Source organism: Hemiscyllium ocellatum, chromosome 14, assembly GCF_020745735.1.
Source record: "Hemiscyllium ocellatum isolate sHemOce1 chromosome 14, sHemOce1.pat.X.cur, whole genome shotgun sequence".
Classification (NCBI taxonomy): domain Eukaryota; kingdom Metazoa; phylum Chordata; class Chondrichthyes; order Orectolobiformes; family Hemiscylliidae; genus Hemiscyllium; species Hemiscyllium ocellatum.
Window position 1 is genome coordinate 63,521,433 of NC_083414.1, and position 24,166 is coordinate 63,545,598.

General features: G+C 46.7%; 1 protein-coding gene across 2 annotated transcripts in view; it reads right to left on the minus strand.

Annotated features, from left to right (window-relative positions):
* Positions 1-23,182, minus strand: part of LOC132822163 (caveolin-3-like) — a 42,489-nt gene extending 19,307 nt beyond the window's left edge. Inside the window, exon 1 of one of the 2 annotated variants that reach the window (XM_060835235.1) lies at positions 22,941-23,182. In XM_060835235.1, coding sequence (XP_060691218.1) covers positions 22,941-22,955 — 15 coding nt within the window. In that variant the 5' untranslated portion in view covers positions 22,956-23,182. Of the gene's footprint in view, positions 1-11,954; positions 12,052-22,940 lie in introns of those variants that run through there. The other variant, XM_060835234.1, reaches the window with a different exon arrangement.
* Between the last annotated feature and the right edge of the window lie 984 nt (positions 23,183-24,166).

A 24,166-nucleotide genomic window follows, 5' to 3' on the forward strand; every position in this document is an offset into this window, starting at 1 on the left:
TGCAGAGGGTGGTGCATGTATGGAATGAGCTGCCAGAGGATGTGGTGTAGGCTGGTGCGATTACAACATTTAAGCGATATCTGATGGGTATATGAATAGGGAGGTTTTCAAGGAATATGGGCAAATGAGACTAGATTAATTTAGGATATCTGGTTGGCATGGACAAGTTGGACCAAAGAGTCTGTTCCATGCTTATATCTCTATGACTCTATGACTCTGTTTTCAACCTGTTAATCAATCCTCAAACCATCATGTACCTAGCACATAGGGAAATGGTTGTGGCTGTCGGAGGTCAGTCATCTTAGATCCAGGAATTCTTCAGTGTAGTGTCCTAGGCCCATCTTCAGCTGCTTCATCAATGACCTTCCACCCATCATAAGGTCACAAGTGGGGATATTCGCCGATGATTGCACATTGTTCAGCACCATTCGTGACTCCTCAGATACTGAAGCATTCTGTTTCCAAATGCATCAATGCCCAGGCTTGGGCTGAAAAGTGGCAAGTAACATTCACACTTTACAGATATCAGACAATGACCATCCCAAATAAAACACAATCTCACAAACACTCCTTGCCATTCAAAGGCATTACCATCAATGAATTGAAATAACTCCACAGAGGCCAGTATCCTGTCACCAAATCACCCTTTATTTATAGTGGAAAGCTTTTGACACTTATCCATCTCCCTCAGATGTCTGAAACTCCTTTCTTTTTACTTAACCCCCACACTACCGCCTAACTGCGGTAGTGCTTTTTTTTCCCCAGCACCCATGGTGTATGTGTGCAGATGTGAGACACAGTGAGAGACACAAAGTGCATGAATCTTTATTCAATTTCCATCACCAGGAAGATAGGAAAACACCCGAGTGGCCAGTGACAAGCAGTGCCCTTCACATCAAAGGGCAATGCTGTGTGATCAAACAGTGAAGGGGAGGGCAGGGACTAAATCAAAATAGAGTTGGTGGGGGAAATAATGCACTTCACTCCCTGCGGCGCCCACCTCTCCCTGAACAACTCCAGGGTGTTGGTGGACACCGTGTGTTCCTTCTCCAAGGACACCCGGGCTCTAATGTAACCGCGGAAGAGGGGCAGGCAGTCGGCCCTCATGACCCCCTCCATGACCCGCTGCCTGGACCTGTTTATGGCCAGTTTGGCCAGGCCCAGGAGCAGACCCACGAGGAGGTCTTCAGACCTGCCCTCCCTCCTCCGTACCGGGCGCCCGAAGATCAGGAGCGTGGGACTGAAGTGCAACCAAAAGCAGAGGAGGAGGTTTTTGAGAAAATTAAAAAGGGAGTGCAGACTCCCACACCCAATATACCCATGGTCCATGGACTCCACAGCGCCACAGAACAAGCAGTTGGGCTGGGAGTCCGTGAACCATGCAGTCTGCAGTTGCAGGGGACTGCTGCGTGCAGCACCCTCCACCCCAGATCCCCGAGAGAAAGGGGGAGGACTCCCGAGTAGAGAGCCCTCCACTGGGGATCCCCACCGCCCGGTGGCAAATGGGGAAACTCTCCTTTTTTTTTCTATCTTTTTTTTCTTTTTTTTTAACCCCAGCACCCATGGTGTGTGTGCGCAGGTGTGAGACACAGTGAGAGACAAGGTATACAAATCTTTATTCAATTTCCACCACCAGGAAAAGTAGGAAAACACCCGAGTGGCCTGTGACAAGCAGTGCCCTTCACATCAAAGGGCAATGCTGTGTGATCAAAACAGTGAAGGGGAGGGCAAGGACCAAATTAAAATAGCGTTGGAGGGGGAAATGATGCACTCCACTCCCTGCGGCGCCCACGAAACTCTCCTTTTTATCTGTCAGCCGGGGGTCCCTGATTGGATCAGATTAATGGAGATTCAATAATTAGAGGAATAGACAGGAGATTCTGTGGTCGCAAACGTGAGTCCCAGATGATATGTTGCCTCCTGGGTGCCAGGGTCAGAGATGTCTTGGATCGAGTCTACAAGATTCTTAGGGGGGAGGGTGAGCAGCCAGAAGTCGTGGAACACATCGGTACCAATGACATTGCTAAGAAAAGGGATAAGGACCTGAAAAGTGAATATAGGGCATTAGGTTGGAAGCTAAAAGGCAGGATGAGCAGAGTAATCTCAGGATTGCTACCACTGCCACAGGCTAGTAAGGCTAGGAACAGAGAGTGAGTGCAACTGAACATGTGGCTGTAGGAGGGAGGGCTTCAGATATATGGATCATTGGGATACCTTCTGGGGAAGATGAGACCTGGACAAGGAGGATGGGTCGCACCTGAACTAGAGGGGCATCGATATCCTGGGCGGAAGATTTGCTAGAGCTCTTCGAAGGGTTTAAACTGGTTTAGTAGGGGGATGGGAACGGGAGATATGGATCAGAGGATAGGGTAGGTGATGAACAGGCAGATACAGTTTGCAGAGAGTCTGTGAGGAAGGATGGACAGTTGATAGGTCCAAGTTGCAGTCAGTGTGGTGGTTGCGGTGTGTGTATTTTAAGGCAAGATGTGTTAGGAATAAGGGTGATGAACTTAGAGCATGGATCAGTACTTGGAACTACGATGTTGTGGCCATTATGGAGACATGGATGTCACAGGGGCAGGAATGTTTATTGGATGTTCCCAGCAGTTAGATAGAGTCATAGAGATGTTCAGCATGGAAACAGACAGTCCAACCCGTCCATGCCGACCAGATATCCCAACCTAATCTAGTCCCACCTGCCAGCCCTACCCAGCCCATAGCCCTCCAAACCCTTCCTATTCATATACCCATCCAAATACCTCTTAAATGTTGCAATTGTACCAGCCTCCATCACTTTGTCTGGCAGTTCATTCCATACACATACCACCCTCCGCGTGAAAAAGTTTTCCATAGCACCCTCCCTCACCTCCCCCCCCCAACCAATAGCAACAGAGATGGGGGGGAGAAGGGGAGCAGATTGGGAGACAGATTTTGGAAAGGTGCAGAAGTAACAGGGTTGTTGTCATGAGTGACTTCAACTTCCCTAATATTGATTGGAACCTTCTTCATGCAAATAGTTTGGATGGAGCAGCCTTTGTCAGGTGTGTCCAGGAAGGGTTCCTGATTCAAAATGTAGATAGACCGACTAAGGGGAGGCCATTTGGACTTGGTGCTTGGCAACGAACCAGGTCAGGTGTCAGATATCTCGGTGGGAGAACATTTCAATGATAGTCATTACAACTCCCTGTCATTTACTATAGTCATGGAGAGGGATAGGAGCAGAGGTATGGGAAAGTATTTAATTGGGGGATGTGGAATTACAAAACTATTAGGCAGGAACTGTGGAGCATAAATTGGGAACAGATATTCTCAGGGAAATGCACGACAGAAATGTGGAGGTTGTTTCGGGAGCACTTGTTGTGAGTGCTGATAGGTTTGCCCCACTGAGGCAAAGAAAGGATGGTAGGGTGAAGGAACCGTGGGTGACAAGGGATGTGGAACATCTAGTCAAGAGGAAGAAGAAAAGTTACTTAAGGTTGAGGAAGCAAGGATCAGACAGGACTCGAGAGGGTAACAAGGTAGCCAGGAAGGAACTGAAGAATGGACTTAGGAGAGGTAGAAGGGGGCATGTAAAAGCTTTGGTGGGTAAGACTAAGGAAAACCCCAAGGCTTTATACACTTATGTGAGGAACAAGAGGATGGCCAGAGTGAGGATAGAGGCGATTAGGGATAGTGGAGGGAACTTGTGCCTGGAATCAGAGGAGGTACTGGAGGTCCTTAATGAATATGCTTCAGTATTCACTAGTGAGAGGGACCTTGTCATTTGTGAGGACAGCGTGAAACAGGATGATACGTTTGTTGGGTTGATGTTAAGAAGGAGAAGGTGCTGGAAATTTTGAAAAACATGAGTATAGATAAGTCCCCTGGGCCAGACGGAATATATCCAAGGTTACTATGGAAGCGATGGAAGAGATTGCTGCGCCTTTGGCAATGATCTTTGCATCCTCACTGTCCACTGGAATAGTACCAGATGATTGGAGGGTGTTCAAGAAGGGAATAGAGATAACCCTGGGAATTACAGACCAGTCAGTGTTACGTTGGTGGCGGGCAAATTATTGGAGAGGATTCTAAAAGACAGGATTCATGATTATTTGAAAAAGCAAAGCTTGATTAGAAATAGTCAGCATGGCTTTGTGATTGGCAGATCATGCCTCATGAGCCTTATTGAATATTTTGACAAAACACGTTGATGAAGGTAGAGCAGTGGATGTGGTGTATATAGAATTTAGCAAGCCGTTAGATAAGGTTCCCCATGGTAGGCTCAGTCAGTAAGAAAGGAGGTATAGGATACAGGGAAACCTGTCTGTCTGGGTACAGAATTGGCTAGCCCATAGAAGACAAAGGGTGGTGGTAGATGGAAATTATTCACTCTGGAGCTCGGTGACCAGTAGCGTCCCACAGGGACCTGTTCTGGGACCCCTGGTCTTTGTGATTTTTATAAATGACTTGAATGAGGAAGTGGAAATGTGGGTTAGTAAGTTTGCCGATGACACAAAGGTTGGTGGAGTTGTGGGTAGGAGTGTTGGAGAGCTGTTGTAGGTTACAATGGGACATTGACAGGATGCAGAGCTGGGCTGAGAAGTGGCAGATGGAGTTCAACCTGGAAAAGTGTGAAGTGATTTATTTTGGAAGGTTGAATTTGAATGCAGATTACAGGGTTAAGGAGGTGGCAGTGTGGAGGAACAGAGGGATCTTGGGGTCCATGTCCATAGATCCCTCAAAGTTGCTACCCAAGTTAATAGAGTTGTTAAGATGGTGTAAGGGGTGTTGGCTTTCATCAGCAGGCAGATTGAGTTTAAGAGCCACAAGGTTATGCTGCAGCTCTATAAAGCCTGGTTACACTTGAAATATTGTGTTGAGTTCTGGTCACCTCATTATAGGAAGGATGTAGAAGCTTTAGAGAGGGTGCAGAGGAGATTTACCAGGATGCTGCCTGGACTGGAGGGTATGTCTATGAAGAAAGGTTGAGGGAGCGAGGGCTTTTCTCATTGGAGCGAAGACGGATGAGAGGTGACTTGATAGAGGTGTACAAGGTGATGACAGGCATAGATAGAACGGATAGACGGAGACTTTTTCTCAGGGCGGAAATGGCTGTCATGAGGGGGCATAATTTGAAGGTGATTGGAGGAAGGGTTAGGGGAGATGTCAGAGGTAGGTCCTTCACCCAGAGAGTGGCAGGTGCGTGGAATGCACTGCCAGCTGTGATAGCAGAGTCAGATACATTAGGGACATTTAAGTGACTCTTGATAGGCACATGGATGATAGTAAAATGTAGGCTATGCAGGTTAGTTTGATGTTAGAGTAGGATAAAAGGTCATCACAACATCAAGGGTCGAAGGGCCTGTACTGTGCTGTACTGTTCTATGTTCTTAATAGCCCCAGTGAAGGAACTCATGTTCTATAGGGTCCACCAGGCTGACTTCAGTACAATCACTAGATTCCTCCCTCTCTGAGTCGGAGGACATTGACTGGTTCTTTTTTTCCCAGCTCCTCTTGGGGTGTTTTAGCACTGGGCCATGCTCCTCCAACTCTGCCTCGGATAAGGGCAGCTTGTAATGCACAATAGTTTGTGTCTTGCACCCAGTAAGTCTCGGAAGAAATAATTCTCTTCTTCAGGAGGCAAAGGCATCAAGGTGGCGACATCTGCCATGTCCTTCTCAGATTCCAAGGTCTCTTCAATGCTTGTCAGAGAGGGAGAAAACATGGGTTCCACCAACCTTTCCAACCTTTCCAGGGCACTGGGCACATCCTGTCCCTGCCTGGTTTGCCAATTTGCAGCTTTCATATGATCTGTTGCATCTACCTGGACTTTATACGTCACTGGATCTGACCTTGTGTTGACCATGCCCTTGCCCATGCAAGGACATACCTATGGGGTCTTATCCTGAAGTAAACTGTCTCTCTTCCTCAGCGAGGTTTTGTGTCAGGCATCAGTGTTTCTGATGCTATCTCATCCTCCGCAGATCCAGGAAGATCAGATTTAACCTGGTACAGAGCCTTCTCCCCATTAGTAACTTTGCTGGAGTTTCTCTGTAGTTGTATGAGGGATGATCCTACAATCAAATAGGAACCCGGATGGTTTGGTATCGAGTGAAGCTGTAGGGTGTTTCTTTAAGCCTGCCTTCAAAGTGTGGACAGCTCCTTCTGCCACACGACTGGATGATGGATGGTATGGGGCTGTCCTTATATGTTGAATGCCATTCGACTTTAGGAAACACTCAAATTCCCTGCTGAAAAATGATGGTCTGTTATCTCTGACCAACACGTCTGGGAGTCTTTTCATTGCAATAGATTCATGCAGTTTTTCTATTATCGTCCTGGTGTTTGATGAATTAATTCTTTGCATGTCTGACCACTTTGAGTGGACGTCCATAATGACTAAGAGCATTGAACCCATGAAACAGCCTGCATAGTCGTCTTGCAACTGACTCCAGTGTTTACCCGACCGTTCCCACAAAGTTGCAGTAATTTTTGTCCTTGTTCGCACTCTGGGCACTGCCACACCAATGCAGCTATGTCTGCTTCCTGACCTCAAGACATGACATCTCACCAACATCTTCATCTTGGAAATACTTGATGAGCCTGGTGAGTATATAGCGACGACCTATGCTCAGGATAGCCACTGTTGCTCTCCATAGTAATATGCCATCCTCTACAGCAATCTGGTCTCTGATATTGAGCCAATTTAGGTAAATCTTTCACCCCATCAAGGTTGGGCCCAAGCCTTTTACTACTATCAGTGGCAACTGAACAAGCTAGTCATCATAAGAGATCACAATCAAAGTTGTACCCTTAATCTATAAAGGGTCCCCTGTAGAAGTTCTTAGTCTAGCTAAGGTCTTGCGCAAACTTAAGGGTTGGAGTCCACTGTGAATTTTGACAAAGACTGGTTCTGCAACCATTCCGAAATAGCTGTGCCAGTGTCGACCTCCACTGGAACTGGGTGACCATTTAACCAGATGTTTATTTTGATTGGTTCCAATTTGGAAGTTGCTAAGCAAACTAGATATAGGTGGACCTTCCTGGGTGTGCACTGTCCTGGATACCAACCTATGAATTCTCTTACTCACATTAGGTAATGCAGGGCTCTTTTGCTGTCTCGAGTCTGTATACTGGCAGCAACTACAATGGCTTGCCGGACCGGATCTTGAAGAAAGTTTTAATCATTTGGCCAAGGCTTTGCATCGTTTTGGGGCTTTGTGTGGGCTGACCTAGTGTCCCTCTGTTCAGGATATAAATGAGGCTATGAATTACCTTCACTCAAGCGGTGTTCCCCAGGTTCGGTCAGACTGGTGAGGGTGTTCACTTCCATTGGAATACCGTGCCAGTCATATTTTCCACTTGCCACATATTCCAAGGATCAAGCCAGTTGTTTGTTGTTTGAAGTCTACTTAGGCTTCAGCTAGTAGGCACTTTTACATGATCACATTAATCCCACACAATAAACGGTCTCTCAGCATCTCATGAAGGCTTGAACCAAAGTCACATGCCTCTGCCAATCATCTTAACCAATCAAAAATCCTGAAATGAATTCCCTGGTTCTTGAATTGCCAATTAAAAACCTCAGTGTCTCAGAATTACAGGAGGCTTGGGATCATAATATTTCTTAACTAAATCCATCAACTCTTGAAAGATTTTAATATCGAGTGCCTCAGGGAAAGTTAAGACCTGATAACTGAGAAAAAAAAATGCAAGTCCACAAGCTGTCAGGAGAATTACTTGTTGCTTTTCATCTGCCCACCCAGAAAAGATAATGCATTCTTTCCACAAACCAGGCCCAGTCTTTGACAGCAGGATCAAATAAGTCAAGCTTCCCAAATATTGGCATGATGCCCAGAAATGCTTATCCCAACTCAACAACAACTGTTGCAACAATTTTCTTCAGAAGCATGCTTTGCTCTCATCGCCACTGAAATAACTCCACAGAGGCTGTGAGCTTACAAGAAGTCACCCTTTATTTAGATGTAGAAACTCCTCGACACTGATCCGGCCCTCAGAGCCAGCTCAGAGTGAACAGGCTGTCTGACACTCCTGTTATATCTGTCAGCCAGGGCTCCCTGATTGGACCAGGTTAACAACCCCAGTCAGAAAAGTCATATTATATGAGGTCCACCTAGCTGGCCTTGTTACAATTACTATAGAACACCCCACTATCAACTGTTACCATTAACCCAACACTCAACCAGACTCACCATATACAGTGCTGAAAATGTGTTGCTGGTTAAAGCACAGCAGGTTAGGCAGCATCCAAGGAACAGGAAATTCGATGTTTCGGGCCAGAGCCCTTCATCAGGAATCAGTTTCCTGATGAAGGGCTCTGGCCCGAAACGTCGAATTTCCTGTTCCTTGGATGCTGCCTAATCTGCTGTGCTTTAACCAGCAACACATTTTCAGCTCTGATCTCCAGCATTTGCAGACCTCACTTTTTACTCACCATATACAGTGGCTACAACAGCAGGTCAGATGCTAGGGGTACACAGTGAGCAGCTCATCTCACTCCCTGTCCACTAACCATAAGGCACAAGTCAGGAGTGTGATGGAATACTCCCCACTTGCCCAGACAGGTGCAACTCCAACAAGCTTGATAGCATTCAGGACAAAGCAGCCCCCTTGATTGGCACCACATCCACAAACATCCACTCTCTCCATCACCAATGCTCAGTCACAGCAGTGTGTACTATCTACAAGATGCATTGCAGAAATTCACCAAATGTTCTTAGACAGCACCTTCCAAACCCACATCCACTTCCATCTAGAAGGACAAGGGCAGTAGATACATAGGAACACTACATCATGCAAGTTCCCCCCAAGCACTTCACCCAGCTTGGAAATGTCTCACTGTTCTTTCATTGTTGCTTGTCAAAATCCTGGAATTCTCTCCCTGATGGCATTGTGGGTCAACCCACAGAATATGTACTGCAGCAGTTCAAGAAGGCAGCTCACCACCACCTTCTCAAGGGCAACTAGGGACGGGCAATAAATTATGGCCACCCAGCAACGCCCATTTCCCATAAGTGAATAAAACAATCCTTGCTCGTATATTACCCCCAGTTGCTGCAATAGCTGGGCTTTACTTGTAATTTTAATCCATGCACTTTAATTTTGTTTCCTAAACTCCTTTGTCAAAAGTCTTTGAAAAATCTCAATCCACCACATTTTCCTTATCGACTCTGGTTGTAATATCCTGGAAAAATCTCTTATAAAATTTTGGTTTCCCCACTAATCTATAATGGCCCAGCCCTATCAGAAAATGATTTTTTTTTCAATATCCTGTAATTACATCTTTTACAATAGATTCTCATATTTTCTCTACTGTTGATGTCAGGCTATCAGATCTGTAGTTCCCTTTTCTTTCTCTGTAACAGTGCTTTCCAGTCTGCATGTGTTGTTACAAAACTAACAGAATGTTGGAAGATGATTACCAATAGATCCACTGCCTCCATAGTCATCTCTTAAGATGAAGATTGGTGAGTCTTGGGAAGGTGCCAACTTTCAGTTCCATTGATTTCTCCAAGACTACTTTCTTACTAATACTGATTATTTCAGTTCCACTCTCTCACTGTACCTTGTATCGTAATTATTTCAGCGATACAGGGACACTTATGTCTTCCTCTAGAAAGACTTGTACTTATTTAGCATCTTTGCCATTTCTCCATTTTCTATTATAAATTGTCCCTTGTCTGCCTGTAGTTGACCTATATTTAGCTTTGCTGTTCTTTTATTGCAAATGCTTATAGATGTTTTTGCAATCAGATTTTTTATTTCTTATAATTTTACATTCATGTTGTATTTGCTCTTTCTTTCATCAATTTCATGATTCCCCCTTAGCATTAGACTGTCAGTTCCACATTTCCCTCCAGGAATGATTCTATGTGCAGAAGCCAACTCCCACACTGGAGTGGAAAGCAACTCCTTTTCATAGATACAAGTAAGCACCACCAACAAATTGAGGAAAAACCCAATTTTAGGCAGGTTTTGGCAGTTGACAGTCATAGGTCAGATGAAATGTATTACAGGGGAGTCAAGTGATGCATTTCCTCAGACTAATGACACAAGAGAGAGGTAAAGAAATAAAGAGTGCAACTCTAAACAACAGAAAGGGCTGGGGGGGGTAATCCCTGAATGTGGCAGCACAGGCTGAGAAAACAGTTAATAAGGAATATGGGTTCCTGGGACTGATGGACAGAGGTGTCAAGTACAAAGGCAAGGAGGCTGTGGTTAACCTGGTTAAAACACAAGTTTGATCTCATCTGGAATATTGTGTCCAATTCTGGGCCCTGCAATTTAGGAAGGAGGTGAAGGCTGCTGAGGAGTGTGCAGGAAATATTTACCAGGAGAAAGTGAGCACTGCAGATGCTGGAGATCAGAGCTGAAAGTCTGGTGCTGGAAAAGCACAGCAGGTCAGGCAGCATCTGGGGGACAGGAGAATCAACGTTTCAGGCATAAGTCCTTCATCAGGAATGAGGCTTGTGGGTCAAGGGGGGCTGAGAGATAAATGGAAAGGGGTGCCAGGAGCAATTGGAATAGGTTATGTGGATTGAATTGGCAAAGCTGAGGCCTTTCTTCTTACAGGAGGGCAGGTTGAGAGGAGATTTGATAGACTGCCCCAACTCTGAGCCAGGATGGTCAGGTTCAAGTCCCATCCTTTCCAGAGGTGTGTAATAACATCGTTGAACAGATTGATGAGAAAATACCTTCTGCACAGAGTGATTGGAGGGAAACTGTTCCTATGGTTGAGAACCTTGGTGGATTGGAGAGATGGTGGCATTGGTTTAAGGTCAATGACAGAAGAAGGAATGGTGACTCACTTCGGCAGTGGGGTGGGGGTTGGGGGTCGGGCTGTAGTATTTGACCTGACAGTCAGTCGTGGCTATTAAAAGGGAATTTGATAATCACCTGAAAGGAAAGAAGTTGCTGGGTTACGAGGAAAGGGTTGCAAGTACAAGCAGAACAGGCTGACTGGCCTGCTTCCCTGCTGTAACCATTGTAGGTGCAGGTCACAGTGGTCCCCGAAGAATCTACAGAGGCAAGGGCTTCTCTCTCTCTCTCTCTCTCTCTCTCTCTCTCTCTCTCTCAGCAAACAGCTCATTCTCTCTACTGCTCCAAACCCCTCTGTTGCTGCAGCTCCATGACAATAACCTCCCATTAGCTGTACCCGGAGGTCATTCAGTTACATCCAGTAGCACCCTGACACCTGGCAGCACTGCTGCCAACACTTTACCAGCATTTCAGAACTCCTGCGATAACCCAGTCCTCCCCAAGACACTGCACAAGCCAGCTGATAATAACATGCAGCTAAACTGCAGGTCAGAGGTCAATTTGACCAGGTCTGCAGTGTTCCCTTCTGCGTCCAACTTTAAAGTAAGGGCGTTTACTGGATCATGAAGGAAGTTTGTTATTCACCAAATCCAAGCCCCAACATCATCCTGTTGAGGAATCTAGAAACAGTTTAAAGATGCGGTGACCCCCAACCGAGGTGTGCAGCAATGTCTTCTCTCAGTGGGCCATTCATTTTGAAATTCTCTCCTGCAGAGAGCAGTGGGTTGCTGTTATGGAATATGTTCAAGGCAAGTTTTTGAAAAAATCAAATGGAAAGTGGGGGGTCTGCCGGGGGCTCACTGACTTTCGAATTAGCCACAATCCTAACGAATGGCTGAGCAGCCTCAAGTGGTCAAAAGGCCTACTCCTACCATTGAGTGAAGCTACCCATTCTGTCTGGTCCCAGTGCCCACATGCTATCAGACTGAGCAATACGCTAATAGGCAGGAATGCAGCAGACATGGTCCAGAGTATTGTCATCAGTTGTCACTTTAACCAGCCCTCTCGTAATGGCAAACCTATCAGCGGCGCAGAGCTGGACTCCAGAATCTAGACCTTGGTCACCATTTATCTACTGAGTGAAACATCCCTGGACCCATCTGTTTTCCCTCAATGCGCTCACACCAAACACTCACCGGCACATTCTTCTCCATCGTGGCTGTTTTAAGGGTCCCGGAGATATATTCGTTCCCACCTTAATTCCGGACGGGTGGGGGAGAGAGGTAGTTTACGGCCTGCCTACGTCCTGTTTGGATCACGGTGGGTGAGGCAGGGTGTCGTTTGGATCAACGCATCTGAACGAATTTAACTGGGTAAACCCTGGGCCTTGTGTGCTGGTCTCCTCCTCTCTAGGCTGCCAGCATGTTTCAGCACATGCTGTAGGTTTGTCAGCGCACTGCAGCTCATGCCCAGCAACATTGTTTCCCAATCACATGGTACAAGCAGCCCTGCCATTTCTTAAAGGCAGTAAGCCTCTTAAAGGCAAGTTAGAAACGAGGTTTACCAAAATATTAAAAACCCTGCAACATGAGCAACGGGCTGCACATTGGGATGGAAAGAGAGGTTTGCATTTATATAGGCGGTTTTAACTATAGCTCGAATTCCTCGCATCAATTTGAGAGAAGATGGAATTAAAGGTAATGTATTACAGTTGAATAAAGGCAACTACAGAGGCACGAGGGAGGAGCTGGGGAGAATTGACTGGGAGAGGAGCCTAGCAGGAAAGACAGTGGGACAGCAATGGCAGGAGTTTCTGGGAGTAATTCTGGAGACACAGCAGAGATTCATTCCGAGGAAAAAGCAGCATGGTACAGGGAGGATGAGGCAACCATGGCTGACTAGGGAATGTCAGGGATAGCATAAAAGCAAAAGAGAAAGCATTTAATGTGGCGAAGGGCAGTGGGAAACCAGAGGATTGGGAAGCTTACAAACACCAACAGAGAGCAACAAAAAAAGAAATAAAGAGGGAGAAAATTAAATATGAGGGTGAGCTAGCCAGTAATATACAGGAAGACTGCAAGAGTTTCTTTCAATATATAAAGAGCAAAAGAGAGGCAAAAGTGGACATTGGGCCACTGGAAAATGAATATGGAGAGATAGTAGTGGGGAACAAAGATATGGCTGAGGAACTGAATAATTGCTTTGTGTCTGTCTTCACAGTGGAAGACACAAATAATATCCCAAAAATTCAAGAGAGTGAGGGGGCAGAGCTGAGTGTGGTGGCCATCACCAAGGAGAAGGTGCTAGAAAAACTGAATAGCCTGTAGGTGGATCAGATGGACTACACCCCAAAATTCTAAGGAAGATAGTTGAAGAGATAGCGGAGACATTAGTGGTGATTTTTCAGGAATTGCTAGCATCAAGGAGGGTCCCAGAGGACTGGAAAATAACAACACCCCTGTTTAAAAAGGGAGTAAGGCAAAAGATGGAAAATTACAGACTGATTAGTCTAACCTCGGTTGTGGGTAAGATCCTGGAATCCATTTTGAAGGATGAGATTTCTGAATACTTGGAAGTGTATGGTAAAATAGGGCAAAGTCAGCATGGTTTCATTATGGGGAGGTCATGCCTGACAAATCTGCTAGGATTATTTGAGGAGGTAACGAGCAGGTTAGACCAAGGAGAGCCAATGGATATTTATCTACCTTGACTTCAAGAAGGCCTTTGACAAGGTGCTGCACAGGAAGCTACTGAGTAAGATAAGGGCCCATGGTGTCAGAGGCAAGGTGCTAGCATGGATAGAAATTTGGCTGTCTAGCAGAAAGTGGGGATAAAAAGGTCATTCTCAGGATGAGAGCCAGTGACAAGTGGTGTTCTTCAAAGCTCAGTTTTGGGACCACAACTTTTCACTTTATACTAGATGAAGGAAGTGAAGGCATTCTGGCTAAGGTTGCTGATGATACCAAGATAGATAGATGGACAGGTAACATTGAGGAGGCAGAGAGGCTGCAGAAGGGTTTGGGCAGGTTAGGAGAGTGGGCAAAGAAGTGGCAGATGGAGTACAACATGGCAAAGTGTGAGGTCATGCACTTGGGTAGGAAGAATAGAGGCAAGGACTATTTTCTAAATGGGGAGAAAATTCAGAAGCCTGAAGTGCAAAGAGACTTGGAAGTTCTAGTCCAGGATTCCCTCAAGGTAAACTTGCAGGTTGTGTCAGTAGTTAGGAAGGCAAATGCAATGATCGCATTTATTTTGAACATAAAAGCAGGGATGTATTTCTGATTCTCTATAAGGCTCTTGTTAGACCACATTTTCAGTATTGTGCACAGTTTTGGGCCCCATACCCCATTGGGGCATGTTCAGAGGTTCACAAGAATGGTCCGAGGAATGCAAAGCTTAGTTTATGAGGAATGTTTACGCACTCTGGGTTTATACTCGATGGAGTTTAGAAGGATGAGGGGGGATCTAATTGAAACGTACAGAATACTGAATGGCCTGGACAGAGTGGATGTTGGGAAGATGTTTCCATTGGTAGGAGAGACCAGGACCCGAGGGCAAGGCCTTAGAGTAAAGGGAAGACATTTTAGAACAGAGATAAGGAGAAACATCTCCAGTCATAGAGTGGTGAATCTATGGAATTCATTGCTACTGTAGAGGCCAGGTCACTGAGTATATTTTAAACTGAGATAGATACGTTCTGGAGGATCAAGGGTTACAGGGAGAAAGCAGGAGACTAGGGTTGAGGAACATCTCAGTCATGATTGAGCGGCAGAGCAGAATTGATGGGCAGAATGGCCTAATTTCCGTGCCTGTGTCTTATGGTCTTATAGTGAGTCATTGAGCATGAGTGGGGAACAGCCTGAGCTGGGGTAAGGCAAGCTTCCCTTGTCACCTCACTGCCCCAGGGGAGTCAGCGAGAAACCCTGACAGGTATTCTATATGGAGGAGATCATTAATGGGCGAACTGCACCCATCGCTGCCAAGGAGCATGGAAGGGTCCAGCTCCAGATGGCATTCGCAGAGAGCTTGCTTTCTCTGCAGCCCCTGCTCCCCATTGAGCTATGGACCCCGAGGCAATGCCACAGCTGGCCTTGAAGTGGGCAAGCTCTGTGAGGATGTGGCAAGTACGCCCAAACCATCTCCAAATAAACAAACACTCGCAGATTCTTGGTGGTGTAGGACTCTGTGTATCGTTCACAAAGCTGCAGTGTGGGTGTCTTCCCCTTCAAATGGCAGCAGCTCCCACCTCACCTTCTCCCTCTCCTTTCTAAACAGAGTGGAAGGCGCGGGCAGGTTTTGTCCAACGAGAGTATCCTGGCCTGGATTTCACACGGCATCACACTGCTCACCGCAGCAGTTGAAAGGCCAGAGCACAGCTCACCCATCTAAAACACTGCCTGCAGTATTCAACTGGGTGGCAACAGCCTTGGATTTCTCAGAGAAGTTGGGCATGGGATGTGGGGGGGGGGGGGGGCGAGAAAGAGTGGAGGGAGGAGGGGGGGTGCTGTCATTGCCCCACCAGCCGATGACAATGTGGGATGGGACGGGAGTCTTATTCTCCCCCTCCAAACTATATGGACAGAATGGGGTTGGGGAATTTCATTACCCACCCCCAAAGGTGATTTCAATTGGTTCCATTACCCTGTGACCCAATAGTCAATATCAGCTGGATATCAGCACTGTACAACCAGGACAGTGCTTTTTTCACACAGTTGGTTGTGTGCAAGAATCAGATGCAGCTCCTCAGGACTGCATAAATGACAAGCAGCACACTCCCACCACCGAGCTAACCGTCACAGGTAACCACCAAGGCTAACCACCAGAGGTAACCGCGAAGGGTAACCACCACAGGTAACCACCATGGGGAACCTCCACAGGTAACCACCATGGGGAACCTCCACAGGTAACCACTAAGGGTAACCACCACAGGTAACCACCATGGGTAACCTCCGCAGGTAACCATCATGGGTAACCACCATGCGTAACCACTGCAGGTAACCACCATGGGTAACTTCTACAGGTAACCACCATGGGTAACCTCCACAGGTAACCACTGCAGATAACCTCCACCAGTAACTACCAAGGGTAACCACCACAGTTAACCACTGCAGATAACTTCCACCGGTAACCACCAAGGCTAACCACCAGAGGTAACCGCGAAGGGTACCCACCACAGGTAACCACCATGGGTAACCTCCGCAGGTAACCACCATGAGTAACCTCCACAGGTAACCACTGCAGATAACCTCCACTAGTAACTACCAAGGGTAACCACCACAGGTAACCATCATGGGTAACCTTCACAGGTAACCACCATGGGTAGCCACCACAGGTAATCACCATGGGTAACCTCTGCAGGTAACCACCATGGGTAATCTCCAAAGGTAACCACCATGGGTAATCACCACAGGTAACCACTGCAGATAACCTCCACCAGTAAATACCATGGGTAACCTCCACAGGTAGCCACCATGGGTAACCTCCACAGGTAACCACTGCAGATAACCTCCACCAGTAACTACCAAGGGTAACCACCACAGGTAACCATCATGGGTAACCTTCGCAGGTAACCACCATGGGTAGCCACCACAGGTAAGCACCAAGGGTAACCTCCGCAGGTAACCACCATGGGTAACCTCCACAGGTAACAACCACAGGTAACCACCATGGGTAACCCTCACAGGTAACCACCATGGGGAACTTCCATAGGTAACCACTGCAGGTAATTACTACAGGTATTAATTCAGATAACCATCATAGGTAATCACCAAGGGTAACCTCCACAGGTAACCACCATGAGTAACCTCCACAGGTAACCACTGCAGGTAATCACTACAGGTAATAACACAGATAACCATCACAGGTAACCATCATGGGTAGCCACTAAAGGTAACCACCACATGTAATCACTAGAGGTAACCTCTACAGGGTAACCACCATGGAGAACTACCACATGGGTAGCCACTACGGATAACAGAGATAATCACCGCATATAACCACCACATGTAACCACCACAAGTGAGAGATAGTGAGGACTGCGAATGCTGGAGCGTCAGAGTTGGTAAAGTGTGATGCTGGAAAAAGCACAGCAGGTCAGACAGCACTCAAGGAGCAGGAGAGTCAATGTTTCGGGCATCAGTCCAGCTGAAGGGCTTATGTCCGAAATATTGACTCACCTGCTCTTCAGATGCTGCCTGACCTGCTGTACTATTTCCAGCAGCACACTTTATCATCACCGCAGGTAACAACACAGGTAACTACCACAGGTAACAATACAGGTAATCACCACAGGTAACCACCACAGGTAACAACACGGGTAATCACCACTGGTGATTTTTTGAGATGACCAAACAGGTGGATGAGAGTAAAGATGTTGATGAGCTGTATATGGATTTCAGTAAGACCTTTAGAGTCATAGAGTCATAGAGATGTACAGCATGGAAACAGACCCTTTGGTCCAACCCGTCCATGCCAACCAGATATCCCAAGCCAATCTAGTCACACCTGCCAGCACCCAGTCCATATCCCTCCAAACTCTTCCTATTCATATACCCATCCAGATGCCTTTTAAATGTTGCAATTGTACCAGCCTCCACCACTTCCTCTGGCAGCTCATTCCATACACGGACCACCCTCTGTATGAAAAAGTTGCCCCTTAGGTCTCTTGTATATCTTTCCCCTCTCACCCTAAACCTATGCCCTTTAGTTCTGGACTCCCTCACCCAGGGAAAAGACTTTGCCTATTTATCCTATATAAGCAGGAGTGTCTTTCCCCCTCCAACTCTATTTTGATTTAATCCCTGCCCTCCCCTTCACTGTTTGATCACGCAGCATTGCCCCTTTGATGTGAAGGGCACTGCTTGTCACAGGCCACTCGGGTGTTTTTTTGCTTCCTGGTGGTGGAAACTGAATAAAGATTTGTACACCTTGTGTCTCTCACTGTGTCTCACACCCGCACACCCACAACATGGGTGCTGGGGAAAGTATAAGCACTACCGCAGTTAGACGGTAGTGTGGGGGTTGCAAAAGAAAATGTAAAAATAAATAAATAAGCGGGAGTGTCAGGGATTCTCTTCACACTGAGTGCTGGTGAAAAAAATAAACAGGAGTGTCTGCCCATTTGCCACCAGGCAGTGGGGATCCCCAGTGGAGGACTCTCCACGCAGGGGTCCTTCCCCCTTTCTCTCGGGGATCTGGGGTGGAGGGTGCTGCACACAGCGGTCCCTTCAACCGCAGATTGCGGTGGTTCACGGACTCCCAACCCAACCGCTTGTTCTGTGGTGCTGTGGAGTCCACGGACCATGTATATATTGGGTGTGGACATTTGCACTCCCTTTTTGATTTTCTTAAAAACCTTCTTCTCTGTCTTTAGTTGCATTTCAGTCCAACACTCCTGATCTTCAGGCACCCGGTACAGAGGGGCGGAGGGTAGGTCTGAGGACCTCCTCATGGGTCTACTCCTGGGCCTGGCCAAACTGGCCATAAACAGGTCCAGGCAGCGGGCCGTGGAGGGGGTCATGAGGGCCGACTGCCTGCCCCTCTTCAGTGGTTACGTTAGAACCTGGGTGTCTGTGAAGAGGAAGCATGCTGTGTCTACCAACGCCTTTGAGCTGTTTAGGGAGAGGTGGGTTCCGCAGGGAGTGGAGTGTATGATTTCCACCTCCAACTCTATTTTGATTTAATCCCTGCCCTCCCCTTCACTGTTTGATCACACAGTATTGCCCCTTTGATGTGAAGGGCACTGCTTGTCACTGGCCACTCGGGTGTTTTCCTATCTTCCAGGTGGTAAAAATTGAATAAAGATTTATGCACTTGTTTGTTCTTCACTGTGTCCTACACCTGCACTCACGTGATATGGGTGGTGGAGAAAAATAAGCACTACTGCTGTTAGGCAGTGATGTGGGAAGAAAAAAGAAAAACAAAATAAACAGGTCAGAGGTTCGGTTGACTCTGAGAGCTGGCTCTGTACTGGCTGGGTCAATGTGATGTAATGTACATGTGTAAATAAACTTGGTGATTGGATATTGGCATTCATGGAGTTACTTCAAAAGTGTCCCTGTTTCAAAATTGTTTCTTGTTACATTCTTTGTTACTCGGTACTCTTACCGGGGGTTATCTTGGTTTATAACTTCTTGGCATTCTCATCTTCATGTTGATGGAGAAAGAAGTTTCTTTAAGGGTGTTTATCGAAACTAGTCTTTGCATCCAAGGCTAATTGTGTTCAGAAATGTAATTCCCCAATATGTAATGTATTTAAAGTTCTATTCTTGTATGAATATGTCTCTACGCTAATATGTAATTATAATTATTTAAAAAGCCTCATCTCAGGTCAGTCACATTTTCCCTATTTCATATAAAAAATTGGAAATCTCTCATCAGGTGGTTTTCACCTGAACTTCCTTATCAGAGTGTAACTGTTTGCATTCTAGTCCCATCTTACTAGGCCTCAGGCATTTTGTTATCTGGCTGTGAAGGCCATGATTTGAGCGAAATGAAATGCTGCGTGAGCTAAAATTCCCTTTGATTGTCTGTTAAAAAGAAAACCCCTAATAGCCATTTTAGTGCTGCAGCCCTCACAGCACCAGGGACCCAGGTTTGATTCCAGCCTCAGGCAACTGTGTAAAATTTTCACATTCTCCCCGTGTCTGCATGGGTTTCCTCCGGGTGGTCCAGTGTCCTCCCACAGTCCAAAGATCTGCAGGTTAGGAACCCCACCCCTCTAACTGCACCCTCCCACAGTCCTCACCTTCCATTCCACTAATCTCCAGATACAGCACATTATCCTCAGTTATTTCCACAACCTATGGACAGACCCCACCAGCAAGAATATATTTCCCTCCCCATCCCTATGTGCATTCCACAGAAACCATTCCCTCTGTGACTCCCTCATTAGGTCAACACAACCACCAATCCACCCTCCATACCCAGCACCTTCCACTGCCATCACAAGAGTTGTAAAGCCTGTGCCCACACCTCCCCCCTCACCTCCAACCTAGGCCCCAAATGATCCTTCCACATCCGGCAGAGATTTTCTGGCACATCCACCTACCTCATCTACTGTGCCCATTGCTCTCAATGTGGTCTCCTTCAGTCGGGGAGACTGGGGGGGGGTGCCAACTTATGGAACGTTTCAGGGAACATCTCTGGGACACATGCACCAAACAACCCCACCACTTCAACTCCCCCAGTGACATGCAAATCCTGGGTGGTCTCTACCACCAAATCAAAACCACCCGCAAACTGGGGGAAGAACACCTCATCTTCCACTTTGGGACCCTTCAACCACATGGAATCAACATCAATTTCACCAGTTTCCTTATCTCCTCTCTCCCCACCTCATCCCGGATCCAACCATCCAACTCGGCACCGCCTTCTTAACCTGTCCTACCTATCCATCTTCCTTCCCACCTATCTGCTCCATCCTCTCCACCGACCAATCACAATTACCCCTCCACCTGCTCCCACCTATCACCATCCCCCCTCCCCCACCCCCACCCCTACTTCCCTATTTATCTCTCAGTTCCCTTCACCTTCCACATTCCTGATGAAGGACTTATGCACAAAACATCAACTCTCCTGCTCCTCAGATGCTGCCTGACTTGCTGTGCTTTTCCAGCACCACCCTTTATGACTCTGATTTCCCCAGCATCTGCAATCCTCACTTTCTCCTGCATGCTAAACTGCCCATAATGTCCAGGGGTGTGCAGGCTAGGTAAATTAGCCATGGGAAATGCAGGGATAGGGTACAGAGGTGGGTCTGGGTTGGATGATCTTCGGAGGGTCATTGTGGACTCAGTGGGTCAGAAGACTTGTTTCCAGGCAGTAGGGATTCTATGATTTGAAGGTAACCTCCACAGATAAAAACACAGGTAATCTTCACAGATAACAAAAGGTAACAAAAAAATAATTGCTGGAAATTCTCAGCAGGTCTGGCAGCATTCTGTGGAGAGAAATCGGTCAAAGTTTCATTCCAGTGACCCTCTCTCAGAACTCACGGTAACTGGGAAAAAGTTAATATTTATATAGGAGATGGGGTGGGGGTAGGTGGAGGAGTAAACGATAGGTGGAGGTATAAACCAAAGAAGGAAAAACGCAGTTGAAGAAAGGAGTGGTTAAAGATCTATTAGGGGAATGAATAGCTGTAATGAAGGCTATTGGTAGCTGCCAATAGGTTGTGTGTGGTAGCAGACCACGTGATAACAAGGTCTGGTGTGTGGAGGTTGGAGTAAGACCATGGGAGAAAATTCTCAAGCGCTAAAATTTTAGAACTCAATATTACATCCAGAAGGCTGCATTGCTTCTAGCTTGCATTGAGTTTCTCTGGAGCACTGCAGCCAGCTGAGACAGAGGGCCTGGCCAGGGAATAAGGTGGCATGTTGAAGTCGAAATATATGACACTGGAAAAGCACAGCAGGTCAGGCAGCATCCGACAAGCAGGAGAGTCGATGTTTCAGACATAAGCCTTTCATCAGGAATGTTGGGGGGGTGGGGTTGAGGTGAGAGACAAATAGGAGGGTGGGGGGTGGGGCGGGGGGGAAGGTAGCTGGGAAGGCGATAGGTGGATACAACTGAGGGGTGGTAGTGATAGGTTGGTTGGAGCAGATGGGTGGGAAGGAAGATGGGCAGATGGGACAGGTCAAGACGGGGTGGTGAAAGGTAGGCAAATGGAAGCTCAGGGTCTTTTTTTGCAGACACTTTTCCTGTAAAGTGGTCACGCATTCTGCACTTCGTGTCCCCAGTGTTGAGGCGGTCACATTGTGAGCTGTGAATGCACAGATCAGATTGAGTGAAGTGCAGGTAAATTGTTGATTCACCTGGAAGCTATATATATGGACCCTTGGTTACTGAGGAGGGAGGAAGTAACTGGGCCGGTGTTACAACTACTGCAGTTGCAGGGAAAAGTGCCGTGAGGCTGTTGGGAGTGTTGAGAGTGAAGGAAGAGTGGACCAGGGTGTCCCCAGGGGGAACGGTCCCTGCAGAAAGCTGACAAGAGAGGGGAGGGGAATATGTGTCAAGTGGTGGGATCCTGCTGGAGGTGGCGGAAATGACGGCTAATGATGCTCTGGATGTGGATGCTGGTGAGGTGGTAATTGAGAACAAGTGGGACCCTATCACTGTTGCGGAGAGGAAGAGAGGGAGTGAGGTCTGAACTGTGGGAGTTGGGTCAGATCTGGCTGAGGGCCCAGGTGGACATTTCGAAGGCTCCCTTGTCGATGTTGGCATCATTGGAACAGATGGGACGAAGACAGAAATGGAGATGGAGAAACTGGGAAAATGGAATAGAGCCTTTACAAGAAGTACGCTGTGAGGATGTATGGTCAAAGTAATTGTGGGAGTCAGTGGATTCATAACGGATATCAGAGGTCAGCCAATCCCCAGAAATGGAAACAGGGATGTCAAGGAAAGGCAAGGAGGAATCAGACAGCAGAAGGCTACGCAGGTAACAAGACAGGCAACCACCATGGGTAACAACACAGATAATTATCACAGGTAACCACTACTGGTTACTACCACAGGTAACAATACAGGTAGGTTCCACAGGTAACAAGAATAGTAACCGCCACTGTAATAACACAGGCAATACATGGTAACCACCACTGGTTACAACCACAAGTAACAACACACATAACCTCCACAAGTAACAGCACAGATAATCGCCGCAGGTAACCACCATAGGTAAAAATACAGGTAACCACCAATAGTAGCTGCCAAAGATAATGACACAACATGCTCTAAAGTACATAAGACATAGGACAGAGGGCCATTCGGCCCATCGAATCCACTCCGCCATTCAGCCATGGCTGATGGGCATTTCAACGCCACTTACCCGTACTCTCCTCGTATCGCTTAATTCCTTGTGAGATTAAGAATTTATTAATCTCTGCTTTGAAGACATGTAACGTCCCAGCTTCCACTGTACTCCCTGGCAATGAATTCCACAGGCCCACCAATCTCTGGCTGAAGAAATGACTCCTCATTTCCGTTCTAAATTGATCCCCTCTAATTCTAAGGCTGTGCCACCAAGTCATAGTATCCCCACCTGACGGAAACAAATTCCCAGCATCCACCCTTTCTAAGCCATACATTATCTTTTAAGTTTCCATTAGATCTCCCCTCAACCTTCTAAACTCTAATGAATACAATCCCAGGATCCTTAACCATTTATTGTATGTTAGGCCTACCATTCTAGGGATCATCAGCGTGAATCTCCGCTGGACGTACTCCAGTGCCAGTATGTCCTTCCTGAGGTGTGGGGCCCAAAATTGGACACAGTACTCCAAATGGGGCCTAATCAGAGCTTTATAAAGCCTTGGTAGCCCATCGCTGCTTTTACATTCCAACCCTCTTGAGATAAATGACAAGTACAGAGCTAAGTCTGCTGCAGTGAGGTGAAACCAAGTTTCATATCCATCCCCTTGTTTTAAATGCAGCTACAGATCTGTTAAAGCTAATGAGCGAGCAATGTACTAGGGAACCTAAAATCTTAAAATGAACTGAAGGCTAAATCAGATCTGAAGTGCCATTCAGTTCAAAGGAGTCAGTGAATACCATACTGAAGCAGAATGGAAATGAAATGTGCTCCGCTTGCTATAGTAATTGGAGAATGGGTGGGGAGTATGCTCGGTATGTCTTATTCATTCAACTTAAATAGATTAGGGGGTGGGGCACTAACATAGCTGAAGAAGTTAAATTATCAAGCTGTGAAATGTAGTCCCTTCTGTACCACCCCCACAACCATTTGAGCATCTAATTAAAATCACCAGATGAGAATGTCCCAAGATGCTACCAGAATAAAGAAGTAAACTAGTCAATTAATATTGAGGCACAGTGGGAACCCAAGAGGATCTCTGTTTAATTTAAAATAGTTGTCTGAATTATTCCTTGCCAATGTAGATCTCTATAATAAAGTTTCTTTCCCAAAGGATCCTCAGCCGTTTTGATGGAAGTTCCTCACAGCCTATCTCCCCAGACACTGCCTGACCAGCTGGGTATTTCTGGCATGCTTTTTTTTCTCATTTTTTTTCTCAAGGCTTTTCTCAGATAGAGTCATAAAGTCATAGAGATGTACAGCAGGGAGACAGACCCTTTGGTCCAACCCGTCCATGCCGACCAGATATCCTAACCCAATCTCATCCCACCTGCCAGCACCCGGCCCATATCCTTCCAAACCCTTCCTATTCATATACCCATCCAAATGCCTCTTAAATGTTGAAATTGTACCAGCCTCCACCACTTCCTCTGTCAGCTCATTCCATACACGCGCCACCCTCTGTGTGAAAAAGTTGCCCCTTATGTCTCTTTTATATCTTTCCCCTCTCATTCTAAACCTATGTCCTCTAGTTCTGGACACCCCAACTCAGGGAAAAGACTTCGTCTATTTATCCTATCCATGTCCCTCATGATTTTA